This window comes from Manis pentadactyla, chromosome 2, assembly GCF_030020395.1.
Source record: "Manis pentadactyla isolate mManPen7 chromosome 2, mManPen7.hap1, whole genome shotgun sequence".
In the NCBI taxonomy this organism is placed as follows: domain Eukaryota; kingdom Metazoa; phylum Chordata; class Mammalia; order Pholidota; family Manidae; genus Manis; species Manis pentadactyla.
The window spans coordinates 217,001,361-217,026,363 of NC_080020.1; the positions used below are offsets into that span (position 1 = coordinate 217,001,361).

The 25,003-nt window shown below is 56.6% G+C and overlaps 1 protein-coding gene across 3 annotated transcripts in view; it reads left to right on the forward strand.

Moving 5' to 3' along the window:
- ADCY3 (adenylate cyclase 3) overlaps nucleotides 1-25,003 on the forward strand; it is an 86,329-nt gene that overhangs the window by 51,903 nt on the left and 9,423 nt on the right. For all 3 annotated transcript variants that reach the window (XM_036881940.2, XM_036881941.2, XM_057497394.1), the window contains 9 exons: nucleotides 14,395-14,525; nucleotides 15,015-15,126; nucleotides 15,244-15,371; nucleotides 16,473-16,631; nucleotides 17,390-17,567; nucleotides 20,797-20,925; nucleotides 22,432-22,574; nucleotides 22,708-22,869; nucleotides 24,468-24,555. In XM_036881940.2, the coding sequence (XP_036737835.2) occupies nucleotides 14,395-14,525; nucleotides 15,015-15,126; nucleotides 15,244-15,371; nucleotides 16,473-16,631; nucleotides 17,390-17,567; nucleotides 20,797-20,925; nucleotides 22,432-22,574; nucleotides 22,708-22,869; nucleotides 24,468-24,555 (1,230 nt within the window). The remainder of the gene's footprint in view (nucleotides 1-14,394; nucleotides 14,526-15,014; nucleotides 15,127-15,243; nucleotides 15,372-16,472; nucleotides 16,632-17,389; nucleotides 17,568-20,796; nucleotides 20,926-22,431; nucleotides 22,575-22,707; nucleotides 22,870-24,467; nucleotides 24,556-25,003) is intronic.

Here is a 25,003-nt window from a genome sequence, read left to right on the forward strand (position 1 = left end):
GGTACCTGTTGAGCCTTGGGACAGCCTAGAGCGACAGTTTCTTGTCCTTACCCATAAGGACAGAAGACCCAGGTGCTCGCACATACCTACTGTCCTGTGTCCTCTCCTGGTGACCAACGCCGGAGGGAAGCCCTTCAGGGAAGCTGGTGAGCTAGGACCTGGGATTTGCATGTGATGCTTCCGCCAGCATCTTCTGGAGGACAGTGACACCTGGCTTTCCCACCTTCTCACTGTGTGTTTTTTGCACTTCTAGTCTTCAGTTAGTCTTCCAAAAAACTGAGATTAAAGATAATACCACTGTTGTGGAGTTACTTGGGAATCACTTGATGTAAGAACACTGACATGAGTCTAAAGACCAGGAGGCCTTCTAGTACCATTGGCTACTGTTGCTGGTTCCAGATCCTGGGAACAGTGGAGCACGAGGGCCGCGTGGTAGGATGGGGGCCAGCTGGGGCTGGTGCCCCTTTCTTCGTGGTTCCTGTTTGGACAGTGGTTGCTCCCTCCGCAGGCATGGGGCTGGCTTTGCGTGGCGTGGGCTCTGGTTTGACGTTGCATCTCAGGCACAAGTCAGCCACTGGGTCTTTGGAGCTGAGGGCAGTCTAGGAGCAGTGGTCACTGAGTCCCGTGTTACTTTCCTTCTGTGAAAATCCCTCTTCTGAGAAAAATGGGGTGAGAGATGTGAAGACACTGGAAGAGGGCTACAGAGGGTCTTAGTAGGAGGCAAAGCAGAAGCTGTTTCGGACATGTCTTGTCTTTAAAGAGCCAGTCCATTTGAGGCCAGTGCTATGCCAGGCCCCTGGCATACTCAGTGTTAAATGCCTTTTTTAAAATTAAAAAATATTCTCAATGTATCCTTTGCAGAGGGGGCCTCCTTTCAGAATTTAGTTCTCAGGGTCTGTGTCTCACTTTCTATTTTGTCAGTGTGTATTTATCTTGTTTCCTAAACTGCCTTGGGAGGAAGCAGTGTGTGCAGAGGGGAAGGCCCAACACTGGCCATGCGGCCCCCAGCGGGACAGTCTCCTCTCTCTGGGCCTCGTCCTCCTCCTCAGGTAGATAGTGAGGCCGAGGGGTAAGCTGGCGCCAAAGCCCCACACTGGATGCTCTGATTCTGTTCTCTTTTGCTGGTACTGTCCTTTGTGAAAATGATCGAACTCCTGTTAACGGCAGGCAATTTCCAACAGGTGGGCCACTAGCTGATGTCCCCAGGAAGGTGCAAAAGCAGCCCTGGGCCTTTGTGTGCCGGCTTCCCCTTCTGCTTAGTCACCAAGGTGGGCACATCTGGGTACGGAAAAGAAGTGGGTGGCGTCTTGGATCCCAGTTGGCATGGCAGCTTAAGCCCCCAGCTCTATAGTTTTCTCCTCTGCTGGAGGGATGGGGCCTGACCACTCTGAGGTCCTTGTGGATTTAAGCTGTAGGACATGGGGCCTGGCGTGTGAAGGGCTCCCTTTGTCTCTCTGCTGAGCATATATATCTGACGTTTTAGGCAGTCCACGGCCTTTACCTGTGACACGGAGTCACAGAGTGGACTTCAGGCCTCTCTCCAACTTGCCCTCTCTACAGCTCCATGGGCCTGGAGGGTAGGTAGAGCAGGAGGCCCAGAGGAGAGGCTGGAGTTGTTTTCCTTTATTCCCATATGACCACACTCCAGGGTTTAGTTGGGGACCTCGAGGGTTGCTAAGCACCCCTATTGCCACCTGGCAACAGCAGACAGCCAGGTACAAACTACAGAACTGTGAGCCTTTCTGGGTCACATACTGAGAATTACTTCCCAGGGAGTGGGACGTGGTTGAAGGAGAAGGTGGGGAAGGATGGAGGCACGTGGGACGTGGCCGAGGCCTGCGCCTCCCTTAGGGCACGTTCAGTTAGGCACCAACCTGTCCTCATTCAGGGAAGAGCGGGCTGCCTTCAGTCTCACCCTTTGGAGGCAAGGAGGCTGCAAGCTGGGCTTCAGGTGGCGGGGGGAGAGCCCAGGGCTGACTGTGCAGGGTTGGTTCTAGGGCAGAAAACCATTTGTTGGTCTCCAGCCCCAGTGAGGGCCAGCGGGCCATGTCACCTTCACTACAGCACCCCAGGGAGCATGGTTCAGGTGGACACTGGGTGGTTGTCCATATCCTGGGAGATGTGCAGACAGAACAGCCCCATCCCTCTGCCTCTCCTACTTCAACCAAGGCCCAGGGTCACCTGTGACCAGGGTAGTGTTTCATCTTGGTGCTGGAGCCTCTCCCTATGTGCTGACCTTCTGTCCTTGAGCAGGTCTCTGAGGGAAGAAACCCCATTCACCAGGAGAGCCAGACACCCCCGCTGGGAGCCCAGAGCCTGGGACTCTGGAATGCTGCTGTTTCACAGTCTTTCTGGCTGTCCCTTCTCTCTGACCTCTGCCCAAGCCTGCTTCACTGCTCCCTTCAAGACCTTTGGCTATGAGGGAGTTTGGGGGGAGAAGGGAATCAGGGTGAGAGAAACAGAGTCAGTGCCTCCAGACCTGGGGTCGGGTTTCTCCTGTCAGCCCTCCCAGCGCCTGCTGTTGTCCTGGCAACAGCGAGGTTGGGGCTGGGGACTGGCCTCCTAGGAGGGGGTTGAGGGGGCGGAGCGTGTGCCAGGAGTTGCTCCGGCCTCTCACTCCCTGTGGGGCGCTGGGCCCTCATGTCGTCAGCCCCTGATGGGAGTGGGTGGGGCGAGCCCATCGGGAGCCGCGGAGGAACACCCCCTGCCTTGACATCAGCATTGAGATTTACTTGCTATTTTACCTTCCTCACAGACCCAGGACTATAATATTTTGAGGTTCTTATTTTAGCCTTGCATGCCTCTTGGTTTGAGAAAAGCCAGCATTTCCTGTGGTGTGAAGTAGGAGTTAGTACTTCTGTTGGGTCCAACTCCCGTCTCTTGGATTTCACAGGATGTTCTTCATTCTAACATTTTAGGATTTATCCAAATGAATCCAGAATTTATGGTAATGCAGGTGAAGGGCCCACAGAGAGCATGTTGTTCTAAAGCCACGGAGGGCTCCTGGCCGGGGGAGGACGTCTGCTGTGTCTGGTGGACTGGGCACTGGGGGCGAGGGCAGTGCTGCTGGCGGCCTGGTGTGGGCCATGGGGCGTCTAGGCTGGGGCCCTGCCGGGTCCCAAGGGTCATAGGCCCTTGCCACGTTTTTCTCTCCAGACAGTTGCAGTCTGTGTCCATGACCAGTGTGGACAGGGTTGTGGTGCATCCCCATCTCTACCTGTCTGTAAGAAGGAAGTCTTGTTTTGCAATGGGGTAGTTGCTGGAAGACTTCCTGGTGTCTAGCCCTGGGCTGCTTTTTTACTGGGTTATTTAATCATCATGGCAAATGCAGGAGGGGAGCCAGCCCTGCCTCCCTGCTGGAGAGGCTTCTGCTCAGAAGCTCTGTTAACCAGAGGATTGCTTGAGTGGTCTGACCTATGGGTACGTGTTTGACATGCCCAGAGTATTAAAATTTTCTAATACTTAAAATTTGAACAGCTTATATAAAAATTTGTGTTTCTGTCTCTCTTGGAAAATAATGCATGAGCGCAGAGTAAAGCAGTGAGTGAGCACAGAATAAGCAACGTGTGAGCACAGAGTAGGGCAGTGGGCACAGAGTAGGGCAGTGGGCAGAGTAGGGCAGTGGCCCCAAGGACTGTGAAAGGTCTCAGGGTGGCAGGGTCAGGGGGGATGTCGGCTCCCACCCAAGGGGGACCTGAAAAGTGTGCTTGGAGTTCTTGGGTGGCTTTTCAGGAGGAGGGTGGGGAACTGGGAGGTCTGGTGGGAAGAGCGGAGGGGCAGGGCCGCACTCCTGGTTGACAGGAGTGAGGCTAGCAGCGCAGGAGGTGGTGGGTGACGCATGGTGCCCGAGGCCCTCAGTTGAGGCCTCCCCTTTTCCCTCATGTGGGAAGGACCCCAGTCTGGAGGCCAGTCAGACTGGTTTGGGGCTGGGCTGGAGCAGCGGCTCTAGGGGGAGAGAGTAGAGGAAGGTGGGAGCAGCATTTGGAAAGAACACGGGCAGGGTTTTCTGCTCCCCTGGGAGGAGGCAAAGAGCGTGAAGCTGAGCCGCCGTGAGCTGTCACAGGTGGAGATGCTGCCTGGCTGACTTGCCTGGGCCCCCGCGCCGGAGTGGACTGAGTGCTGGCAGGTGGGGGCCGCAGCGTCCCGGCCGCGTGCACCTCGATCGCCTCGGCGTCCTTCTCGTGCAGTGCTCCTGGCAGCCGCTCTCTCCCCGCTGGTGTCGGCGTGTGAGCTGCACTGACCGGCCGCAGTGTTCTAGAGTTTCACTATCTGACGTGGCAGCCACTAGCTGTACTACGTATTTAAATTTAGATTAATTAAAATTTTAAAGTTGAAATAAATTTCTCTGCTGCGCCAGCCATGTTCCACTGGCTCAGCAGGTACGTGTGGCTCGTGGCTCCCGCATCAGGCAGCACAGGTCGCAGAACCCTTCTCTGATGGCAGAGATCTCTGGGTGCCCATCCAGAGGGTGGTGGCTGCCCCTTGGCCACACTCCTAGTTGACAGCTCGTTAACCCACCAATCCCCCAAGGAGAGCCTGCTTTGTGCCAAGCACTCTTGGTGAGGGCTCCAGAAGCCACACACGTGGCCACTTTGGGCCCAATGGGCTGTTTCCTCAGATGGCGGCCACCTTGGCCCACGTGGGTGGCCCTGTGTCTGGGAAGTGCACAGGAGTCCAGGCAAGTGACTGCCGGTCCCACGTGCTGGGCAGGCCCTCTCCCGCTCCAGCGGGGTCAGCAGCATCGGGGCTGGGCTGCCCCTGCATCTGTGTGATTTCTGTACTGCTCATGCCTGGCCTGGTGGCCACTCATCAGTTTGGCTTCCCCCATGCTCAGGGTAAGTGTCGCCCTGCTCCCCTCTTGGGGCACCTGTCACTCTGGGAACTCTGGGGATGCTGGCTTGGAGTCTGTGTTCACCTTGGGGGATCTTTTTAAAGATGTGCTAGGTTTGGGGTGGTGCAGCCTCTCCCCCCTCTGAGCTCCCACAGCCTCTGGCGGAAGACGGCCAAGCAGCTCTGCTCCTCGAGACCAGCTACGGTGACCCGACCGCCGCCATCCCAGCCCTCGGGAGTAGTTTACCGCTGCCTTCCTGGGGTGTCGCCCAGGGACTTGCGTGGATGGCCACTGACTGTCCTTCGAGTGGCTGGGTTGTGACCGTGTCCTTTGGCTGGAGCAGCCCGGTGGGCCCGTCTAGGTGGAGGCTGCCAGCCCCGCGCACGGCGGCAGGTCTGGGTTCCCTTGGCCCTCTCACCAGGGAGAAACGAGCTGCTGGGGCCCTGGGCTCCCAGGGCTGGTGGGCCAGGCCCTCCTCCTCCTCTTCATTTCCTTCCTCCTGCTGCCTCCTCTGCTCAGGTGGCCTGGCCAGGCTCGGCACCGGTGGGGTGCAGGGACCTTCTGGCTTCTAAGTGACCTGGAAGTTCTATGAGTCTGGGTGAATCAGGATGATAACAGACACGTTTGTGGAGAGTTGTGGGTCTGCTCACAGCCTGTGATGGGTTGTAGTGACGTGAGTGTGTGTGTATACACATAGCATGTATGTAGGACACACACAGGCACACACAAGGACACACATCCTTTAGAGAGGCAGGCTTCACACAGACACACGCACACACGCATGGCCACCAGGGCACTGCCCGTCTCTCTTTCTCCATTTAAGTCTCTCCCTCCTCTGCCCCTTCTACAAGGATGTTGTAGAAACTTGGCTTCAGCCAAGCTCATTTGCCCAAATCCCTGCTGGCTGCCCTGTGGTAATTACCTCCTGCGTGCCTCCTCCGCGTGTCATCCGTAACGGCTCAGGGCCCCTGGGAGCGGTGTGGGCCTCCTTCCTCTGTCAGGCCGGAGCCAGCACAGAGGCAGGCCCGGCATGAGTCACCGCAGAGGAGGAAGGGGCTTGATGGGGTCAGTCCCAGAGCCTGGCAGCCGTCAAGCTGACTGACTGCCCTGGCCGTGGGCTCGCAGCTTACCTGGGCAGCTCAGCAACTACCTGTTTACAGGTCCCACCCAGGAGGCCAGAAAGCCGAGGAGCGCCCTGCCCTGGGCCAGCGGGCAACCAGCCAGGGGCCAGGATGCGTCTTGCCCAGCCAGGTCTGCATGCCCTTGGGCAGCGCCCTTCCCAGAAGGCCTGCTGGGACTTTAAGGCTTGTTTTCCTGTGTTTGGTTCTTTTCCCAGGGAGTCGGGGCCTTGACTTTCGTTGAGTGTGTTTTCAGGATAACGTTCAAAGCGTCGTAGGGCTGGGGAGATGCTCATACCACAGTCTCCCCACCTTCCTCCTCTCTGTGTGGGGCTGCCTCCAGTGCTCAGGCCTCGACTTCAAGCGTCTGGCTGGATCCCCAGCCCCTGGGCTGGTCTCCCCCACCACCCCGTGCTTGTCCCTTCGTGAAGCCTTCTCACCTGGTGTCCAGGGACAGGAGTTCTCCACCTCTTTGGGCAGCACAGTCTTTATTTGAACTGCTCTGACTCTTAGAAATTCTTCCTCCTCTGGAAGCAAGTCTGCTCCCAGCAGCCCTCCGACTGGTGGGCTTTGCAGGCCCCCAGAGCAGGTCTCAGCCCTCCTGCACACAGCAGTGTTCCTCAGACTTGATGGTTGCTCTGTGTGGCTGCAGAGCCCTCTGCTCTACAGGCTGATTTGCCACCCCTCAGCCCACGTTCTGGTGCCTGGTACAGGTAGGCAGACCTTTCCCTGGTGTTGACGCTCCACGCCTCCCCTGTCCTGTTCTCTTGCAGTTGGCTCTGGGGACTCAAGTAGAGATTATTACATTGACCTCTTGTGAATTTCAACCTGTGCATTTTACCAGATCACTCTGGAGTAAAACCCACGATGACCGATTGTCCTAGTGAAGGGTCCTCCATGCCTTTCATAAATAATACAGCCTCCATATCTTCTGGAAAGGAGGAAAGAGGCCCAAGAGATCCCCTCTTACAGACGAGGAGCCAGACGCACAGGGTGAAGTACTTGCTCAGGGTCACGGGGCCTTGGGAGCCTAGCCCCACATCAGTGATCTCAGCTTTGCCCCCATAGCCTCGGATGATGAGGCCATTCCTCTTCCCTCTGGCAAGATTAAATTTTTTTTTATTACAGTATCATTGCTTTACAATCTTATGAAGGTTTCACATGAGCAACATTGTGGTTACTAAATTCCCCCCTATTCTCAAGTCCCCCACACCCCATGGCAATCACTGTCTATCAGTGTAGTAAGATGCTATCGAGTCACTACTTGGCAAGACTTAAATTTTAAAAAAATGCCTTGTCTCTTCAGCAAAGCATCCTCTGGAGTTAGTCATGATTATCTCCACATCTGTCTCTTCTGCCTCCAACTGATACTCCTCCTTTCCATCCAGACCATCAGGTTTTTAAAGTAGCTTCCAGGTAAGGAAATGTCATTTTCTGCCAGTCCAGTTTTCTGGAAAGCTCCCACCCTGCCCCTGAAAGTCACAGCCCAAGAGCAAGGTGGCCGCGGGCCAGGATGTCCGGGTCCCGCAGGCCCAGTGAGAAAGGCGGCCCTGTGCTTGCAGGGCACTTCACAAAGGAGAGACGATGTGAAGGGGTCTGCAGCCGATCACAGAAATTCACATAGTGAAGAATGGGCATTAGAATTGAACATACCAGGAGCTGCAAAGAGATGGGGGCCAGTTGCAATTCAGTTTTGAAAAAAATGACATTTTAAAACAACTAGTTTTAAAAATAAAAACGGGTTAAGGGAAAAGAAAAACAAAAAGGTTACTTAAACTGTTGAACTCCCCCTGCTCGCCCTGGTTCGTGACAAACTTCGGTCACATCTCCCTCCTCCTGCCCCATTCTGCTGGGTGCGCATGGGCGGCTCGCGGCCCCTGGGGGATGTGGGCGCCTGCGCTGCCATTTCCATCTTGACGAGACTCACCGCTGTCCTGCCCACTGGCTTTGGGTTTCAAGTTCCCTGCTTATTTCTTGTCCCGCAGTTGACGGTTTTGCCTGCTGTGCAGACAGGGTGTTGGAGGCAGGGGTCTCCAGTGGTGACCTTGGCAGGGGGCTTTCGCCCCAGCTGTACCAGCAGCCTCTCCACGGACATACCGCCCTCCTCCTCAATTTCCTTTCCTTCAAATCCTCCTCCTCAAGCACTCCTGAGGGACTTTTCCAAACTTTAACATGGTTGTGAGTTGCCTGAGGGTCCGCGGGCCTCATAGACAGGCGGGCGAGCCCCGGGGGATTCTGAGGCCCCGCTCCTTGGACCAGGCTGGGTGGTGGGGCTGAGGGCCCTTGGGAAGGATCCGGCTGAGCCAGGGGACCTCCCAAGCCCGGACACCCCGCGACTCACCCAGGCTTCTCCTCCAGGCAGCGAGTGACACCGAGCTTCCTGCGTTAACCACCGCCCTCGGGCCCCTGGGGTCAGTCCAGCAGCAGCTCACTGTGCAAGGCCTGTGTCCCTCCCACTCTCGGCAAACCCCCCTGGAGCTGCCATAACCTGCCTCTGTCACAGCTTCGGGGTGGCCCAGAATTTCAGGGTCCTCACGTTTGGCCCCACTGGCCACTGAGTCAACTCTCAGTCACCGAGAAGGACCTCGAAGCCTTGGCCGCCTTCTTCCCCAGCCTGTGAGGAGGGGAGGGGCCTGAGGCTCCGGGAGGCTGGGTGGCAGCCCGGGGTCTGGGGCAATCCACTGACCCTCTCCATTCCTCGGTCTGGCCACCTGCAAAATGGAGGCAATCTGGCACATATGTGAAAATACAGGGTAGATGAGAAAATTTTAGCAAAGAGGGACCATTTTGATAGAGGTCAGTAGTGTCCATCTGGCCTGGTGAGTTGCTGCATTTATGAGTACTACAGAAAGAAGCCAGCTCAGGGTGGCGGCTCTGTCGCTTGGCTCCCGATGGGGCCCTAGCCTCCTCGCCGTCTTGCTCTGGGCTGTCCCATCCTTGCTTCCGACCTGGCGTCGGTCTCCCGACTCAGGTGTTGCCAGGGCAGATGCGGGAGTCTGGAGCCAGCCCAGCGGCCTTGCAGGAATCTTCCCTTCTAAGGAAGCTGTGGTAGTTACACACAAGCTGGGGTCAGGGTCACAGCTGGAGACAACAGGAAGTTTCGTGTTTATGTCCAGTTTAAAAGGTATTTTTAAAAAGCAGCAGCAGTGTAACAGCCATATAGCAATTCTGAGAAACATTTAAAGTTTTCTCCCCCAAGTCACCCTTTTTTCTGCCTTTATTTAGATGGAAACATACATCTAGTATCATCTTCACAGAATACCATCTTGTGTCTTTTCTCTTTTATTATTTTCTTGTTGTAAGTTTCCATCACAGTTATTTTTAAAGCTGCATCATCTTCCTCCTAAGCCTGCGTCACAGTGAGCCATTTGCTGGGCGTGGACTGCTTGCGTTTTTTCCCACAAGTGTAACTGATGCCCCAGTGAGGTTCTTGCACCTATATCTTTTTACTGATTTTGGATTATTTCTGTTGGATGAATTCCCACAAGAGCTATTAATAGATCAGAAGTTCAGAACATTCTTCTGACCCCCAAAACATATAGCGACTGCTATTTTGGGAAGAGCAGGCTCTGCCTCTGCGCTGGGGAGCCCAAGCCAATTCCCTCAGCTCTGGGCCCCCGGTGACCCCTCTCCCATCCACCCCTGCACCCCCTGTGGGCCCCACCGGACAAAGGCACCTGGATCCCACCCTTCCTTCTCCAAGAACACGTATGAGGCCCTGGGGACTCTGAGAACGGCTCTCAGGGATCCTGGATGGGTGGTGAGCATTTTCCTGGGAGACGCATAGCAAACATACACATCCTCATGAGGGGCCAGCACCCAGGAAAGGGCTCCGAGTCTCTGAAGTGTCTGGACAAACAAGGGCAGCCCCAGTCGACATGCCAGAGGAGCAGGTGTAAGTGAGGAGGGGGGACGGGCAGGGCTGGGCCTCTCTGGAGAGGTGGCATGGGTGGGAGTGTGGGTGAGGAGGGAAAGGGTAGGGAGGCCTGCAGAGAAAAGCAAAAGGTTCAGCTTGTTTACTCCAGAGAGAACACAGAAGAGAGTGGGGAAGAAGGGGCCAGAAAGGGAGGTGAGTGCCACAGGGACGTGGGCCTCTGTGTCCTGGAGAAAGTGGGTGGGGAGCCACTGAGGGTGCTTGGCACAGATGTCACCCAGCCTAGAGGAACTTCAGACACAGCATGGAAGGTGGATTGGAGGGGAGGAGGGGCAGAGCCTGGCTGTCGCATGAACTCTGGAGGGTGGCCCCTCCCTCAATGCCCACTCAGCCACTTTCCTCCCTTTGACCTCTGCCTACTAGAATGTTCTTTCCTACCAAGTCCCTTGGCAACTGCCTAATTCGTTTTCTCATCTGTCACATTCTGTTTGTCCTTTCTTCCGTGTATGCCTACTTCTTATTTAAAACCTGTTTATCAGAATGACTTAAGGTGGACTATGCCTGCCTAACCTTTAGAGGTTGACTATAAGGTTTCCATAAACCGCATGAGTAAACAGGCAGCCTTTTTTATAACCACAGCTTCTTTCTTATTAAAGATCAATATGAATAGTTTTCTACCCTCAGAACTCATGTATGTTCTTGAAAACAGTCACAGAAATATATGATGCAAAAAAGTGAGACTTCCCCACATCCCACCTCAGAGATAAGCCGACGGCCGCCTCCTGATGGGAGGCTGCGGGTCCTGGGCTGTGGGCATCGGGGCTGTGCAGCTCTGCAGCTGCCCTGGTCCTGCCCGAGCTGCCGGGCTTGGAGCTGCGGGCCTGGCTAGGAGGAGGCCTTGTGGGCTGCCTGCTTCCCCGAGGAGGCCTGGCTGTGTTCCCAGCGAAATTGGGACTGTGGTCAGTGGCACGGAGCACCTCACAGGACTGGACTGGATTCTGACGGCCCCAGGATTCCACGGGGGCCTGGGAGGCTTTTCTGGAGGGGTGGCATTCTGAGGAAGCGGCTGAGTGGCCAGAGGTGCCTGACCGCAGGGGCTCCAGCTGCTGGGCTGCAGCAGGCTCATGGGGACCGGCACGGCAGTGTGACTTTCCTGACCCTCGGTGTCCGGCAGCCCCTCCCTGCTCTCCCTGGAGTGGCTCCTTCCCCAGCCTGGCAGTCGTCCTCACGCTCCTCACGCATCTGCTCTTCCTCACCTTAGCGCGGCCTGCAGGCACCTGGGGTAGGTGTGGCGGGCGAGAGAGACAAGGGCTGACACCCGTCTGGAAAGCAGGGTCCTTCTCTGTACACCTTCATCACCCTGCCTGGACTAGACGGAGCCCATGAGGCCTGGCTAGTGACCAAAGGGGTTTCTGCTCACCTGGGACATCCTTCTGGAACTTCTCATCTATGAACCTGTGGCCAACTCTGAAGCCCAGGGGAAGTTCAGGCCTTGTCTTTCTGGGACACCTGCTGTCTTGATGCTCTCAGTAACACTTCACACTGTGACACAGGAATAGCTAAAACGTCTTGAGCGCTTGCTGTGTGCAGGCACCGTTCTGAGAGCTTCACAGTAATGGGTCACTTAGTCCTCCCGTTTGGCTGACAGAGGATGGGGAAACCAAGGCACAGGGTAGTGACTGCTGGGGTTGCTGATGAGACGGTGGCAGGGCAGGGATCTGAGCCAGGCCCACCCTCCTGCCTCTGCCAGCCTGGTGCAGACCAGGGACATGCCCTTGGGTGTGGGACCCCCAGGATTCCAGCCCCGGCGCTCGATGCTTCTCCCGACATCCCCTCTCCCCTCAGGACCCTGGCAGCTCTCTCCCGAGGCGAGCCTCCAGAGTGGGCAGGCCCCCAGCTCTGGCTTTCCTTAAAAATCCTCCTGGATGCTGGTCATCTCTGCGGGTGAAGAGCTTTCTGCGGGGAGCCTGGACTTATGAGGCAGAGGGGCGGGGTGCACCGACACCGGGGGCCCTGAGCCTCTTGTGCTTGCCCTGCCCCGAGGGGCCGGTTGCTACTTCCTGGGCTCGGGCAGAGCTGGCCCAGGGCGCACTGGTGTTATTTTGGCTTCTCATTCCTGAGCTGTATGGATGCCATTTTGCAAGGTTTTTTTTTGTGCTTTCTGTGTTTTTTTATTGGCGTAGCCAACATACTAGTTTCAGTTGTACAACATGATGATTTTTAACAGCGGAAGGGATGTTGCTGTGGAAATGGAAGAATAATGGGCCTGACCAGTGTGAGTGCTTCAGGCTAGAGGCAGGCACGCTGGGCAGAGGGGCACTTGCCGCCTTATAACAGTGCCCCTTGCTGCAAGGAGGAGGATTGATCTTCCCTGTGGAAACAGAGGTGGGAGATGGGGGGCTCCCTCAGGGCAGTGGGTGAGCAGGTGGGGGCTCTGGTCTGCAGACCATCCTGGGAGGAGGAGGAGCTGCATCTACAGCACAGCTGTTTCCTCCCAGGGGAGGTGAGGCCCCGGTCCTCCGGCTTGTGGGTGGCCTCTTGGGTGCCCCACCCAGAGGGAGGAGAGCCTCCACACCTCAGTTCTCCAGGCCCAGGGCAGGTGTGTGTGGAACACAGGGTAAGCCGGGTTTGCTGGCCTCAGGGCCCACTGACCACATCAGAGGGCAGGAGCGGTCGAGGCCCACCTGCCCAGGCCCTTGGCGGGAGGCCAGGTCCCCGCTCCTGTACCTGCTGGGCTGGCAGCACTACAGCCCCGGTCGCTCTGTGGTCCCATGACCCCCCGTCAGACCCAAGCAGCAGTCCTCAGTTTTCTGGCCGCCACGGCCCAGGCGACTCCTGTGACGAGTGCTCGGACAGCAGTGCAGGTCCTCCTGCACCCTCCGGCCCCAGGTCCCCACAGGCCGGAGCTGCTCCGTCACGGGGTCAGAGGCTTGCCCTCTGGCCACATCTCCTGTACCCGGCTGCACCCTCCACTGCTCCCGCTCGCCCCCCGGGGCTCCACTTAGTCACCGCCTTCCCGTTGGCCACGGCTCTCCTGCCCCTTGCCGGCAGTTTCCGGCCTGCACACCTGCGCTTGAGCTTCTCCCTCAGGCTCTTCCCCATCCACACCGTGGTGACCCGTCTCCCCTTCTGGGGGTACAGGGCAGCGCTCCCTTCCTGACCCGGTGCCCACCTCCGTGTCCCCCTCTCCAGCACCTTGTCCTGTGCGCTGCCTCCCCAGTCCTGTTTCCAGGCTGTTCAGTCTGGCCTGTGGCTCCAGGTCAGCCCGCCAGCCTCTGTGGCTTCCGCCCGTGAGCGTCCCTGCACAAACCAAGCCTGTCCCTCCCTCACGTGGTGCTCTCCTCTGTTCCTTGCATCAGAGACGGGCCCCTCCCCTGGGGCCCAAGCCACAGGCCCCTGCAGCAGTCACCAAGTCTGGGGGTGGTGTCAGGCCCTGCCAGCCTGCCGCTCTCTTTCGGGCCACGGCTCTGCCTGGATTATGCAGGCACCTGGGGGCGTGAGGCTTCTGTCTCTGCCGCTCGCCCTGTCATGTCCCACCCCTCCGCCTGGCCCCTCAGTCTCCCGCAGCTTTCCGGAAAGAGTTCGGATTCCTTGCCTGGCACTCTGGGTCCTTCATGACCCAAACCAGGGATTGGCAGGCATTTTCTGAAAATGTACAGTTTTTCGGCTTTGCAGGCCATATGGTCCGTGTCACAGTTACTCTGCGGTTGGAGCAAGAGAACAGCTGCAGACAATACATAAACAAGTGAGCATGGCTGAGAACCAGTGAGACTTTATTCGTGAAAACAGGCAGCAGGCGGGTTTGGCCCCCTGGGGGGCCAGTTTGCTGACCACCGATCTGAACCATGCCTGGCTCTCCAGCTGCATCGCTCACTGTTCCTACCTCCACTGACGGCAGGGCCCGACCCGCTGTGCCTGTCTCCGAGACTTCGTGTACGCGGCTCCCTGATGAGCGGTGCTCAGCATCAGTCTCAGGCCTCACTTCTGGGAAGGCCCCCTCGATGCCTCTCACACACCCCCGCCTACTCTGACAGCTGTCCCCTCTCTCTCATAGGCCCCTGCTCTCCCTTTACATGAACCGGCGCATCACACTGCACTGTGGGTGCACTTACTGCCTTCCCCGTGAGACCCTCAGCCCTCTGAGGGGAGAGGCTCGCCTGTCACCCGCCCTCCTTCCTGGCATGGAGTAGGTCATCAGGCACACTGAACTGGCATTTCCCGAGTGACTGCTCTGGGCGAGGTGCAGTGGGTGACGGAAAGGTTCTGCCCTTGAGGGCACACATAAGGACCGTCACCCTTCCTGCGGCATCGAGGACGCCACCGAGGCACGGAGCCAGGCTTGGCTTTCTGGCTCCTGTCAGTGTGGAAGGTGCTCCGGTCACAGCCCTGAGCCCGCGCTGTGCGAAGAGCTGTCCTGGGCCTCTGCTGCTTCCCAGTGCGGGGTCTGCGCCGTAAGGCCTCTGTGGAAGGCTACCCGTTCCCAGCTGACATCTGGCACCAGGACCAGGGTGTTCTTCCCAGAAGTACCCGCCTGCCCCGCCTGCCCCGCTGACCCTGTCCTCCTCCTCCAGGAGAACCTTATGCTTTCCATCCTGCCCAAGCACGTGGCCGACGAGATGCTGAAGGATATGAAGAAAGATGAGAGCCAGAAGGACCAGCAGCAGTTCAACACCATGTACATGTACCGCCACGAGAACGTCAGGTGTGCGGGCTCCCGGAGCAGGGTGGGCGGGGCTTCGTGGGGGCTGCCGAGCACCGGGGGTTCAAAACCCTCCCTGCGGGTGGGAAGCAAGACCACCCCTGCTGTGGGCCTCAGCCCTGTGGGAGCAGCCTCCTGACATGGCGAGCTGAGAAGTGCTCTGGGCTGTGTGGCCCCATCATGTACAGACGTCACCCAGAGCAGGGAACTGGCATCTGGGAGGTCACGCAGGCACTCAGGGACAGCTGACAGCCATGCTCCTTCCAGAAAGGATGTGTTTGCCCTATGGACAGGAGTGGGCAGCGTGGGGCAGGGGTCGCCATACAGGTCCCCAGGGGTAGGCCCTGAACTTGCCAGAGCATCAGGGTCTGGCCGCTTGGGGCTTGAGCAGGGCCCTCCTCCGGCCACCGTCCCGTGGGTCGGAGCAGGGGCTGGGGTGGGGGCCACGTGTGCCGCCTGGAGCTCATGGCCGTGGCCTTCCCTCCTCCCCAGCATCCTCTTTGCAGACATCGTGGGCTTCACTCAGCTGTCTTCTGCCTGTAGTGCCCAGGAGCTCGTGAAGCTGCTCAACGAGCTCTTCGCCCGCTTCGACAAGCTGGCGGCCGTGAGTGCCCCGACCCCCGCTCGGCTTTCTGTTTCCTCGCACCTGTGCTTCCTCTGCCTTCTTTGCCACTACCTGCTGAGGGGGTCTCGGGACCATCGCCCTGCCCTGTCCTTTCAGAAATACCACCAACTGCGGATTAAGATCCTGGGTGACTGCTACTACTGCATCTGTGGCCTGCCCGACTACCGGGAGGACCACGCCGTCTGCTCCATCCTCATGGGGCTCGCCATGGTGGAGGCCATCTCGTAAGCGGGGTCGTCTGTGGGGGAGGGGCTCCCAGAGCACGGGTCCCAGCCCCGGACCTTCCGCAACGGCCTGGCACGCAGGCCCCCGGGACATAACACGCATGTTGTGTGGGGCGGTAGGTCCCTCGGCCCCCGACCCTGGGCAGTGGGAACACAGCGCACCCTCCTCGCAGCTGAGGTGCCTGTAGGCCTTCTGCAGCCCCTGAGGGTCCCCCTTCCAGAGTTGGTCCACGCGGGCTCTTTCTGCCGGCAACGGCAGCCGGCATGCAGTTCAACACGCCACCCCTCATTTGCGTGGGTCCCACCAGGCGCCCCTCATTTCTTCTTTCAGTGTCTTCTCATCATGACCCCCAAGGCAGGTAGGGTCAGGGGTCGCCGCTTCCATCTCTCAAATCAAAAAGTCAGAGTTCAGCAGTGATGTGACTCTGCTGAGGTCCTCGGCCGGGAGGGTGGTGAACTCCGCCTCCGCTCGCGCTTCCCTGCGCTCTCAGGCTCCAGGTGGGCGGGGAGACCCTCCCATCTGGGGAGGCCTGTGGCGGGCCCTGGTGGTCAGGCTCGCAGTGGGCACGGAGCCTCCTGGCTGACGCTTCTCCCCCAGCAGGATGGAGTCCAGGAAATGGGGCACGCGCTTCGCCGCCACCTGAGGGGGTGGATCTGTATTGTTGCCATCTTCCAGACTAAAGTGCCCCCCCAATACTCGCCCGCCAGCAGATGCTGCCACCCCCAGGCAGTAGTTCAGGAGTAGAGACCTTCACCCCATACCCTTCCACCATGAAGTGGTTCTGCATTTTGTGTCTTCCTGGAGTCCTGGATGAGCTGTTCCCATCCCTGTACACGTGGCATCTCACACTGTGCCTGGCACAAGCCGAGCTTGGTGAATATCCACGTGAATGGATGAACGGCCGGCTGCAGGGAGCGCTGGGGGTCCCGCAGGCACAGGGTCACTCCACTGTTCCGCCCACCACCACCTCCACCACTCAGGCCTGTGACTGTGGTTTCCTGGCCTGCTATGACCGCAGGGTTTTCAGCTCCAACGCAGGCAGAAAGCTCTTGCTGCGACCATGCCCCCAGCCCTTCCTCTGTCCTGTGTGTACCTGGCAGGTATGTGCGGGAGAAGACGAAGACCGGGGTAGACATGCGTGTGGGGGTGCACACGGGCACCGTGCTGGGAGGCGTCCTGGGCCAGAAGCGCTGGCAGTATGACGTGTGGTCTACCGACGTCACCGTGGCTAACAAAATGGAGGCCGGCGGCATCCCTGGGTGAGCGAGCCTGCCTTCCAGCGGGTGGTGTGGGCCCAGGGGCATCCAAGCCATCCCAGGCCCTTAGAGAAGGGCCCTTCCTCCTGGGTCCCTCCCTGGGGCGCCTTCCGCCCTGGCCTGAGGCTTCTGCAGGAGTCTGTCCTCTCCCCCCTTTACCCACTTGTGTGGCTGCCAGACACGAATGTCATCATGGGTGTAGCCACTTGAGCATGCCAGGGGTCCCCAAAGACATCATTAGTCGCGGTGACCAGAGGAGCAGGCTGGGGGGGTTACAGGGCAGCTGAACATCTGACCTGAGCACCTTTACAGACTCGGCGGGCAGGCCCGCCCTCCAGGGAACGCACACAGGGAGCGCTTCCTCGTGTGGGTCAGGCAGCTTCCCCCAAACGCAGTCATGATTCTCTCCCTCAGTGGTGTCTCCCCAGTGGGTATACTGCCCCCTGGGAGCAGGTGCTGCCACTGAGAATCAGGCATGGCAGGTAATCATTGGACTTTAGAGTATTAAATTTCAGAGAGTTTAAAGTTTAGGTTCAGAGAGGACTTCCATTCCTTATTGCATTAGATGCCCTCAGCTGCCTGTGAGGACAAAACTTTGTTCCCGTCTTAGGAATCTGACCTGAGCCTCAGTCACTGCCACTGGCACCTCCATTTGGCCTCCACCACGTGCCTGGGAGGTCCCATTGTCCTAGACTGCCTCGGGGGCTGGGGCCGGGGGTGCTGCACAGCCTGTGCTCAGGGCCCCTCTTGCTGCCGTCCAGGCGTGTGCACATCTCCCAGAGCACCATGGACTGTCTGAAGGGGGAGTTTGACGTGGAGCCTGGCGATGGGGGCAGCCGTTGCGATTACCTAGATGAGAAGGGCATTGAAACCTACCTCATCATTGCATCCAAGCCAGAGGTGAAGAAAACAGCCACCCAAAATGGACTCAATGGCTTGGTGAGTCCCTGGCTGCCCCTGGACTAGATGGGCAGAAAGGAGGGGATTGGAGGAGAGGCTGTAGAAAACTTGGCAGGACTTGGGAAGGCTGAGTATGAGATTTGAGGCACAGGTGGTACAATGGGTGAGCTCCATCGCGAAGGAGACAGTAGCACCCTTTCAGAGGGGAAGCTGGCTTCTGGGGTGGACAGTGCACATAACTCATGGCAAACCGAAATTGAAGTGACCGTAGTATATCCCAAGGTGGCGTCCTGTGGGGAGGCCACTGGAGTGTGTGAGTGGTGCTCAGGGGAGCGGCTGGTTGGGGTAAGGGTCCTCTGCAAAGAGGAGACAGTTGAAACCTGGATGTGGTGTAGGGGAGCATGCACAGAACGGGGACGAATGCCAGGGAGGCAGGGGTTGGACGTCATAAGGACGAGGCAGACCAAGGTCAGAGAGGTCCAGGAAGGTCTGCTGAGTGGGAAGTGAAGAAAGAACAGGACAGAAACAGGAAAGCCGCCTTGTGGTCCTGACCTTGGTCTGGGCTGGGATCTGGGCAGGCTCTCCCTGCCTCTCGTGGGACCTGATGCCCTCAGCAGCTTCCCTGGCATCTGAAATTAAACTGGTGCCCCTGACCTACCAGCCACACTGTGTCCCAGGTATCTGTGGGTCCCTCGTGTGCAGAAGGTCACATAAAATCAGCACTGGGAAGGAGGCAAAGGTATGTGTGACATGGTCTCATCCCCCAAGTAATTTAAAATCCCACTAGGTGCCGAACATTGAAGCAAAGGGACAGTTCAAAGCATTTTATACTAAGTATAAAGTCTGAGCTTTGAAGTAATGCTCGAAAGAACTTTAGAGGCTTCAGGGCCTATGGCTGGAGAAGTGACTCCTGATAAAGTTTTAAAAGAAAACTAGATGCCTTCTTCCCTCTGCCAAATGTATGTGATGACTAGCAAATCAGTCAAACACATAATGGAAGATTTCATCCATTCAGTAAATCTCATTGCAACCACTGTTTATTGAGTGTGTCTGTACTCTAGAGAAGTAATATAAATACTCTAAGGAATTCAGAAAAGTAATAAGCTGTCTTCCAAAAAATTAGGAAATGTCAGGGTGGAAAGTAGAACCACATGACATAAGTAAGACTTGACCTTGCCACAAAATTAACACATCATTCATATTTTCAAGAGTGCTAGATGCAGAACTTCAATATATTCACTAGAAGAAATTTAAAATATATCTTTTAAGCTATTTCTACAAGACAGTAGTTGACAGTAATTTAAGAAATCAGCTATCTTTGTGAAGTGATAGGATTTATAATCATGGGCAAATAACATGTTTAATAAATTGATAAATGCTATTCCTTTAAAAAAATTTTGGTTTTACTAGGGACCACCTTCAAGTCACAGAGTAGCAGTGAAATATGTCTTTGTGATAACAACAACACTCATTCTTGTTTGTTCTAATCTTGTATCTTGCTTTGCTTTCTTATTGTAGTAATAACCCCTTGTGTGGCATATAATTCGAATCAGTTGTTCTTGGCACCTGACGCTCCTGGAAGGGTCACGGATGAGGGAACTGAGGCCCAGGGCGTCTCAGCAGAGCTGTCTTTGTGAAGCTGTTGTGCCTGAGTCATTATTCAAATTTCAAGCCAGAGAAGTTGAGTTCCTGGCATATAGCTTCAAGCAGGAGCCCAGCAGCTCTGGGTGAGCTGGAATGGCTCTGTACTGTGGGCCTCCGGGCCCAGCCCTGAAGCCTCCTGTGCAGGAAAGGGGCAGAGGCGGGAGCTGTCGGAAGAATCAAAGTTAGAATTCATTTAAATGCTCCATTGGACAAATGAACCAGCACCATTTCTAATGGAAACATAGACGCTGTTCTTTTTTCAAAACTTATTTCACTGATGTTTTGAGGCAATCCAGGTTTTCACCATTTTTGTAAAATTAACTTTAATCATTTCTCAGTGTCTCTACCTGGGGAACAAGTTCTCGACGAGGAATGCAGGGTCAAAGGTTCTATACATGAGAGCTTACCCTTCGCCTGCCCTCACTCACTCCATGCTCCTGGGTACACCCGTCCTTGACAGGCTCTTCACTCACTCTCATCTTCATGCATTTGAAAGATGAAACCAGCATGTTGCACTATTCTAGTCTCATTTCTTTAATCATTGTAGAGCTGGACACTTTTAACATGGTTGTGAGGTGATTTATTCCTTTGCATATTCTAGCCTTTGAGGGCCGCAGCTCCATGCTTTGTAACTGCTCAGCCCCCAGACTCCGAAGACACTTTTGGCCATTCTCTTTACAGTCCATGATGCAGGCTCCACAGGGCAAGGCTCCGATCCTCCAGCCTCTGCCCCGCAGCCATCATCCCCACCAGAGCCACTGTCCCCTCAGGCCCAGCCCGCTGAGTGGTCTCCAGTCAGCCATCCCACTTTGGCCCTGCCCTGCTGCCCCAGCAGTCAGAGTGATCCTGCTAAATTGTTAAGTGAAATCACGCCACTCTGCTGCTCAGAACCCTGCAGGTCTCCCATCTCACTCTGAGGAAAAGCCGAAGTCCCTGCCCAGGCAGCCGCGTTGCCTGCTCCCCTTCCACCACTCTGCTCCAGCGGCGCCGGCCTCCTGGCTGTTGCTCAGGTGCTCCAGGCGCCCACCTGTTCCAGGGCCTTTGCACCAGCTCTTTCCTTCTCCCTGAACCCCCAGCCCTGGAGAGCTGCATGATTTGCTCCTTCAGGCCTTTGCTGAACTGCCATCTTCACAGTGACACCTCCCCACGGTCACACTCCCCTACAGTCCCTGTAACCCCTCTCCTGCTTCATCTTTCTCCGGAGGACTTACTCTCTTCTTATGCACTGTAATCATCCTGCTTATCTATTTTGCTGTCATCTTCCTTTCCTATCTAGAATGTGAGCCCTTGAGGTCAGGACATTTTGTCTGTATCCCCAGGAGTTAGAACAATTCCTGTCACTTGGGGACTCAGTAAACAGTGAATGGACTGACTATCTCCTTGTGTTAGTGTTTAATTTACTCTGTCAATGAAATAGTAGAAATTAATACTAGAAATTAATACTAGAAAACTGTAGCATTTTAAAATCAGTGTTCTAGAGGAGGAATTGGATGGAGAAATTTCTGTCTACAAGGCTTCTGAACTGTAATGGGAAGATTCCAGACTGATGGGCCCACCAATGACAGGCTGGGCTGGGCAGCTGGCAGTGTCTGGGGTCTCTGATGGCCATTCCTCTCCACGGCAGGCCCTGCCAAATGGAGCACCAGCTTCCTCAAAGCCCAGCTCCCCTGCCCTCATCGAGACCAAGGAGCCTAATGGGAGTGCCCACAACACTGGTTCCGCCTCAGAGGAGCCTGAGGAACCAGGTGCCCAGGTACGCGCAGGGCCGAGGGCCCAGGTGCCGGCAAGGGGCGGGGAGGCAGAAGTCGCTGCCAGAGGAGTCCTGGGCTGGGAGCAGGGGGCCTGGCCACTGGCCTGGGCGCTGCTCCTTCTCTTGGGTAGGTCCCCTCCCACTTGGCCCCACTGTCTCCTTGTCAATTACATGGGGCGGAGTGGTCAGGTCAGAAGAGGCAGGTGCTCACCTCCGAGGCCTTGTCTGGCTTCCATGTCCCAGCACCCTGTAGGTTTGTGGGTGTACTCCCCTCTCTGGCCAGGCCCGAACGCCACAAGGCCTGGGCACAGGGGGGCTTCCCAAGGAGTTAGCATGTTGCCTCCCCAGGGCAGGGTTCATCTTGGGGGAGCATCCAGGATCTGTCCATGACTAGAGTTCCCTGTGCATATTCACTGATAAAGGCCAGTGCTGTGAAATGGGGATCTATTTGCTGAGGCTGCCGGAACTGCTGGCAGCATGGCCTCCCGCTCTGTGAGGGAAGGTGACCTGCCCCTGGTGCCTGAGACCAGGTGCTGGAGAACAAGAAGGCACACAGGGCTGAAAGGAAACTGAAGCTTTCTTCGGCACCACAACATTTAGCAACTTTTCCCTATTGTGACTTTCTTGAAAGTGGAAATACAGACTTGGTGTAACTCACTAACAGAAGGACAGAGTTTTAGCAGCCTGTGATTTTCGCGTGTCCTAATAATTAGCCAGTGTCAACACTGCTCCAGGATATGCCTCAGGGACAGAGGGTCATGGTACTGGAACAGACCATCCACATCATTTTACAGAGAAGAAAACGGGGCTGGAGGAGCATGGATTATATGGAGTCAAATTGTCAGCCATTAGCCACCTGAGCTTACAGGTGTCTTGGTTCTGGCTTCCAGATACAACAGACAGCCCTAACGTGCCCAGTCTCAAATTATTTTTGGGGTGGATGGCTGTATAATCACTGTCTGGGTTAATATTTTTGGAGTTGACCCTTTTCCTTTGTGTCTGGGAGTAAAAATGGTAACATGTACCCCAGCCTCCCCAACCCGTGACAAGGATGGTCCTTTCTCTCCATGACTTTCCCAATATCCTCCCAAAAACTAGATGTGAGCTTCTTCAAGAGCTCCCTTCAGCCCAGGGCGCACCGGCCTGTATGGCTGTGACACGCCTCCTCCCAGCAGGATGGGCTGGGACTGCGTCCGCTCAGCAGCAGTCTTAACACTCGCAGGTCCCCGGCTTGGGAGCCAGGTGGCTGCTGCCCGATGCTGCTGCTGTCAGTGGGTGATCACCACAGAGCCTGTTAGGGACCACAGGCCAGGGACCTGGGGTCCCAGGGAAGCCAGGAAGGATGTGGCTTCAGGATGGAGCCATGTGGGTCCCTGGGAAGTCTTTGCCCGGGGGTGGTTTTCAGAGCCAAGGGGTTAGTCCTCGTGACTGGGGGCCCTTTTGTCCCCCTTGCCCTGCACTGCCCGTCTTTCCCCAACCCCTCCCCCAATTCACTACACTGCCTTATAGGCCGACACCCCCGCCTTCCCCAATCCACGCCGGAGGCTGCGCCTGCAGGACCTGGCTGACAGAGTGGTGGATGCCTCTGAGGATGAGCATGAGCTCAACCAGCTGCTCAACGAAGCCCTGCTCGAGCGGGAGTCTGCCCAGGAGTAAGTGGCCCTGTATACCTCCTGGCCCTCTTCTCGGGCCCCAGCCTGTGGCTCAGGAAGTCAGTCGTCCTCACATGGCCTCCTCCTGACAGGCTGAGGCACAGGGGGTATCTAGGGCTTGTTTCCACTGTAGAGTGAAGAAGAGAAACACCTTCCTCCTATCCATGCGGTTCATGGACCCTGAGATGGAAACTCGTTACTCGGTGGAGAAGGAAAAGCAGAGCGGGGCGGCCTTCAGCTGCTCCTGCGTGGTCCTGCTCTGTACGGCCCTGGTGGAGACTCTCATCGACCCCTGGTGAGGGGGGGACAGGAGCTGGTAGGCCAGAGAGGGCGGAAGGCAATGAGCTCCTAGGCGAGAGGCATGGGGGATGTGGGCGCCTCGCTCGGCCTGATGTTGAGGTACAGGCCTGGTCTCTGTCCCTCGCCCCCATTGGAACAGCCCCAGCCGACCTCAGGCCAAGGGAGTGCTAGGACCATCCCTTTGCTCTGCCCCCTGGTTCCAGAATAGCATTGGCATTAAAATAGGGATCACACCAGGGCTGAGAGAGCCGAGGGACAGAAGGGTCCGGGAGGATGGGGACCTTGGCTCGATGGACCCGCATGGTTTGGGGACAGGAGACGGAGGCTTGGACACTTCTCAACCGTGGGCACCAAGGCCAATCAGGTTCCCTTCCTTGGCTCATCTCAGTAAAGACAGGTTTCAGGCTGTGGGTGCAGACGGGTCCCTGTAACAGCAGCGGATCTTCCGGGCAAGGGGGGTGTCATGGAGCCCTTGCCCCCCTTGGCGGGTGACCCCTCACTCCCCCGGGCCCACCAGCAGCTCACCGCTGTCTGGGGCTCCCCAGCAGGAAGGAGTGGGGGCAGAGCCCCGTCCCAGTGGCCATGTGGGGAACCACAAAGGGCCTTGGACTCAGTCACTGTCCTAGGTCCCGGACTCGGCTTCCTCGCCTGCTTGCTTATGGCCTTGGTGCGTCACAAGGATTCCTGGAGTCTGCTCATCTGTAAAGCCGAAGATGAGCATCATCTGAAGATGCTCATACCTGGCCTAGCTCTCGGGGCTGTTGAGGATCAAAATTCATTCAGTCACTTCACATTTTACTGTCTACATCATGCCTGGCACTAAAGTCCAGGGATATACAATGAACACACGTACAAAAGCCCCTGCTCTGGTGTAACTTACATCTCTAGGAGGGGAAGACAAAAGTAAACAGTTACATAATCAGACTATGTACCCAGATAGGGATAAAAGTACAGTGAGGGAGATGGGAATGCTGGCGGCATTTAATTTTGTTTCATTTGCATTTATATAGGGTGTCAGAGCAGGCCTCACCGACAGTGATGTTTCAGTAAAGACCTGAAGGAGCGGTAGAGGGGATCAAGAATCAGGCACTGGGTTGGCAGCACAGAGGGTTCTGGGCTCTTGGGAAGAGTGCTTGGAGTGAAACCAGATGGGATTTGGGTGAGAAGGGGCTGGAGGATTTGGAGACAGCAAGTTGCTCAGAGTTAACAGGACGACACGGACGCGAAAGGACCTTGTCACCTGGGAAGCTCTGTGCAGTTGTCACAGGGTGACTCTAAGCAGGGGAGCTATTCAGTCCCACGCTCTCCACTTTCCTCACAGCCACATGGCAGTGCTCGTTCCTAAGAATCCCTTCCCGTGTTTGCTGGGCTCTGGTGCCCAGGGCGCCTGGGTCTGCCCTGCTCTGGGAGATGCTTGCTACATTCCCAGGCCCTGCTCAGCTGGCACCCCTTGGGGACCTCTTTACTGTCTGTGTGGCAGACACTGCTGATTCCCTGGCGCAGCCCAGAGGGCCTGCCCTTCTCCTGTCTCCTCTCCGCTCCTGGCCCTCACGCAGCCCCACTACCTCTCTGATAGTCTTCTCCCTGCTACAGGCTGATGACAAACTATGTGACCTTCGTGGTTGGGGAGGCTCTGCTGCTGATCCTGACGATCTGCTCTCTGGCTGCCATCTTCCCCCGGGTAAGTGTGCTTCCCTGGGGCTCAGAGGCCCCCTGGGAGTGAGCGGCACTCGCTGAGAAAAGGGGTATTGACTGACAGAGTCGTGCGTCTTGTCAGATCCTTGCAGACAGACTGTCTTCTGTTAGGGTGGTTCAGGCATCTGCCCATTCGTCCATTCCTTCCACACACAGCCATTCATTCACACCAGCCGAGTGCCCACCGGGGCCGGCTCTGTGCCGGAGCGTGCATGGGTGAGGAAGCAAAGTCGCGGTAGAAGAGCAGTGAAGGCCCAGCTGGGAGGCGTGGAGGCCACAATGGTGCAGAATTGTGAAAGCCAAAGGGATTGAGACTTTCTACTGTAAGGACTGGGGTGACACCAAGTTTTTGGTCAGAATGACAAGGGAAAAGCTGTGTTTTAGGAAAACCAACCTGGCAGGTGGCTTGCCAGATAACTTGGAGGGTTCAAGCA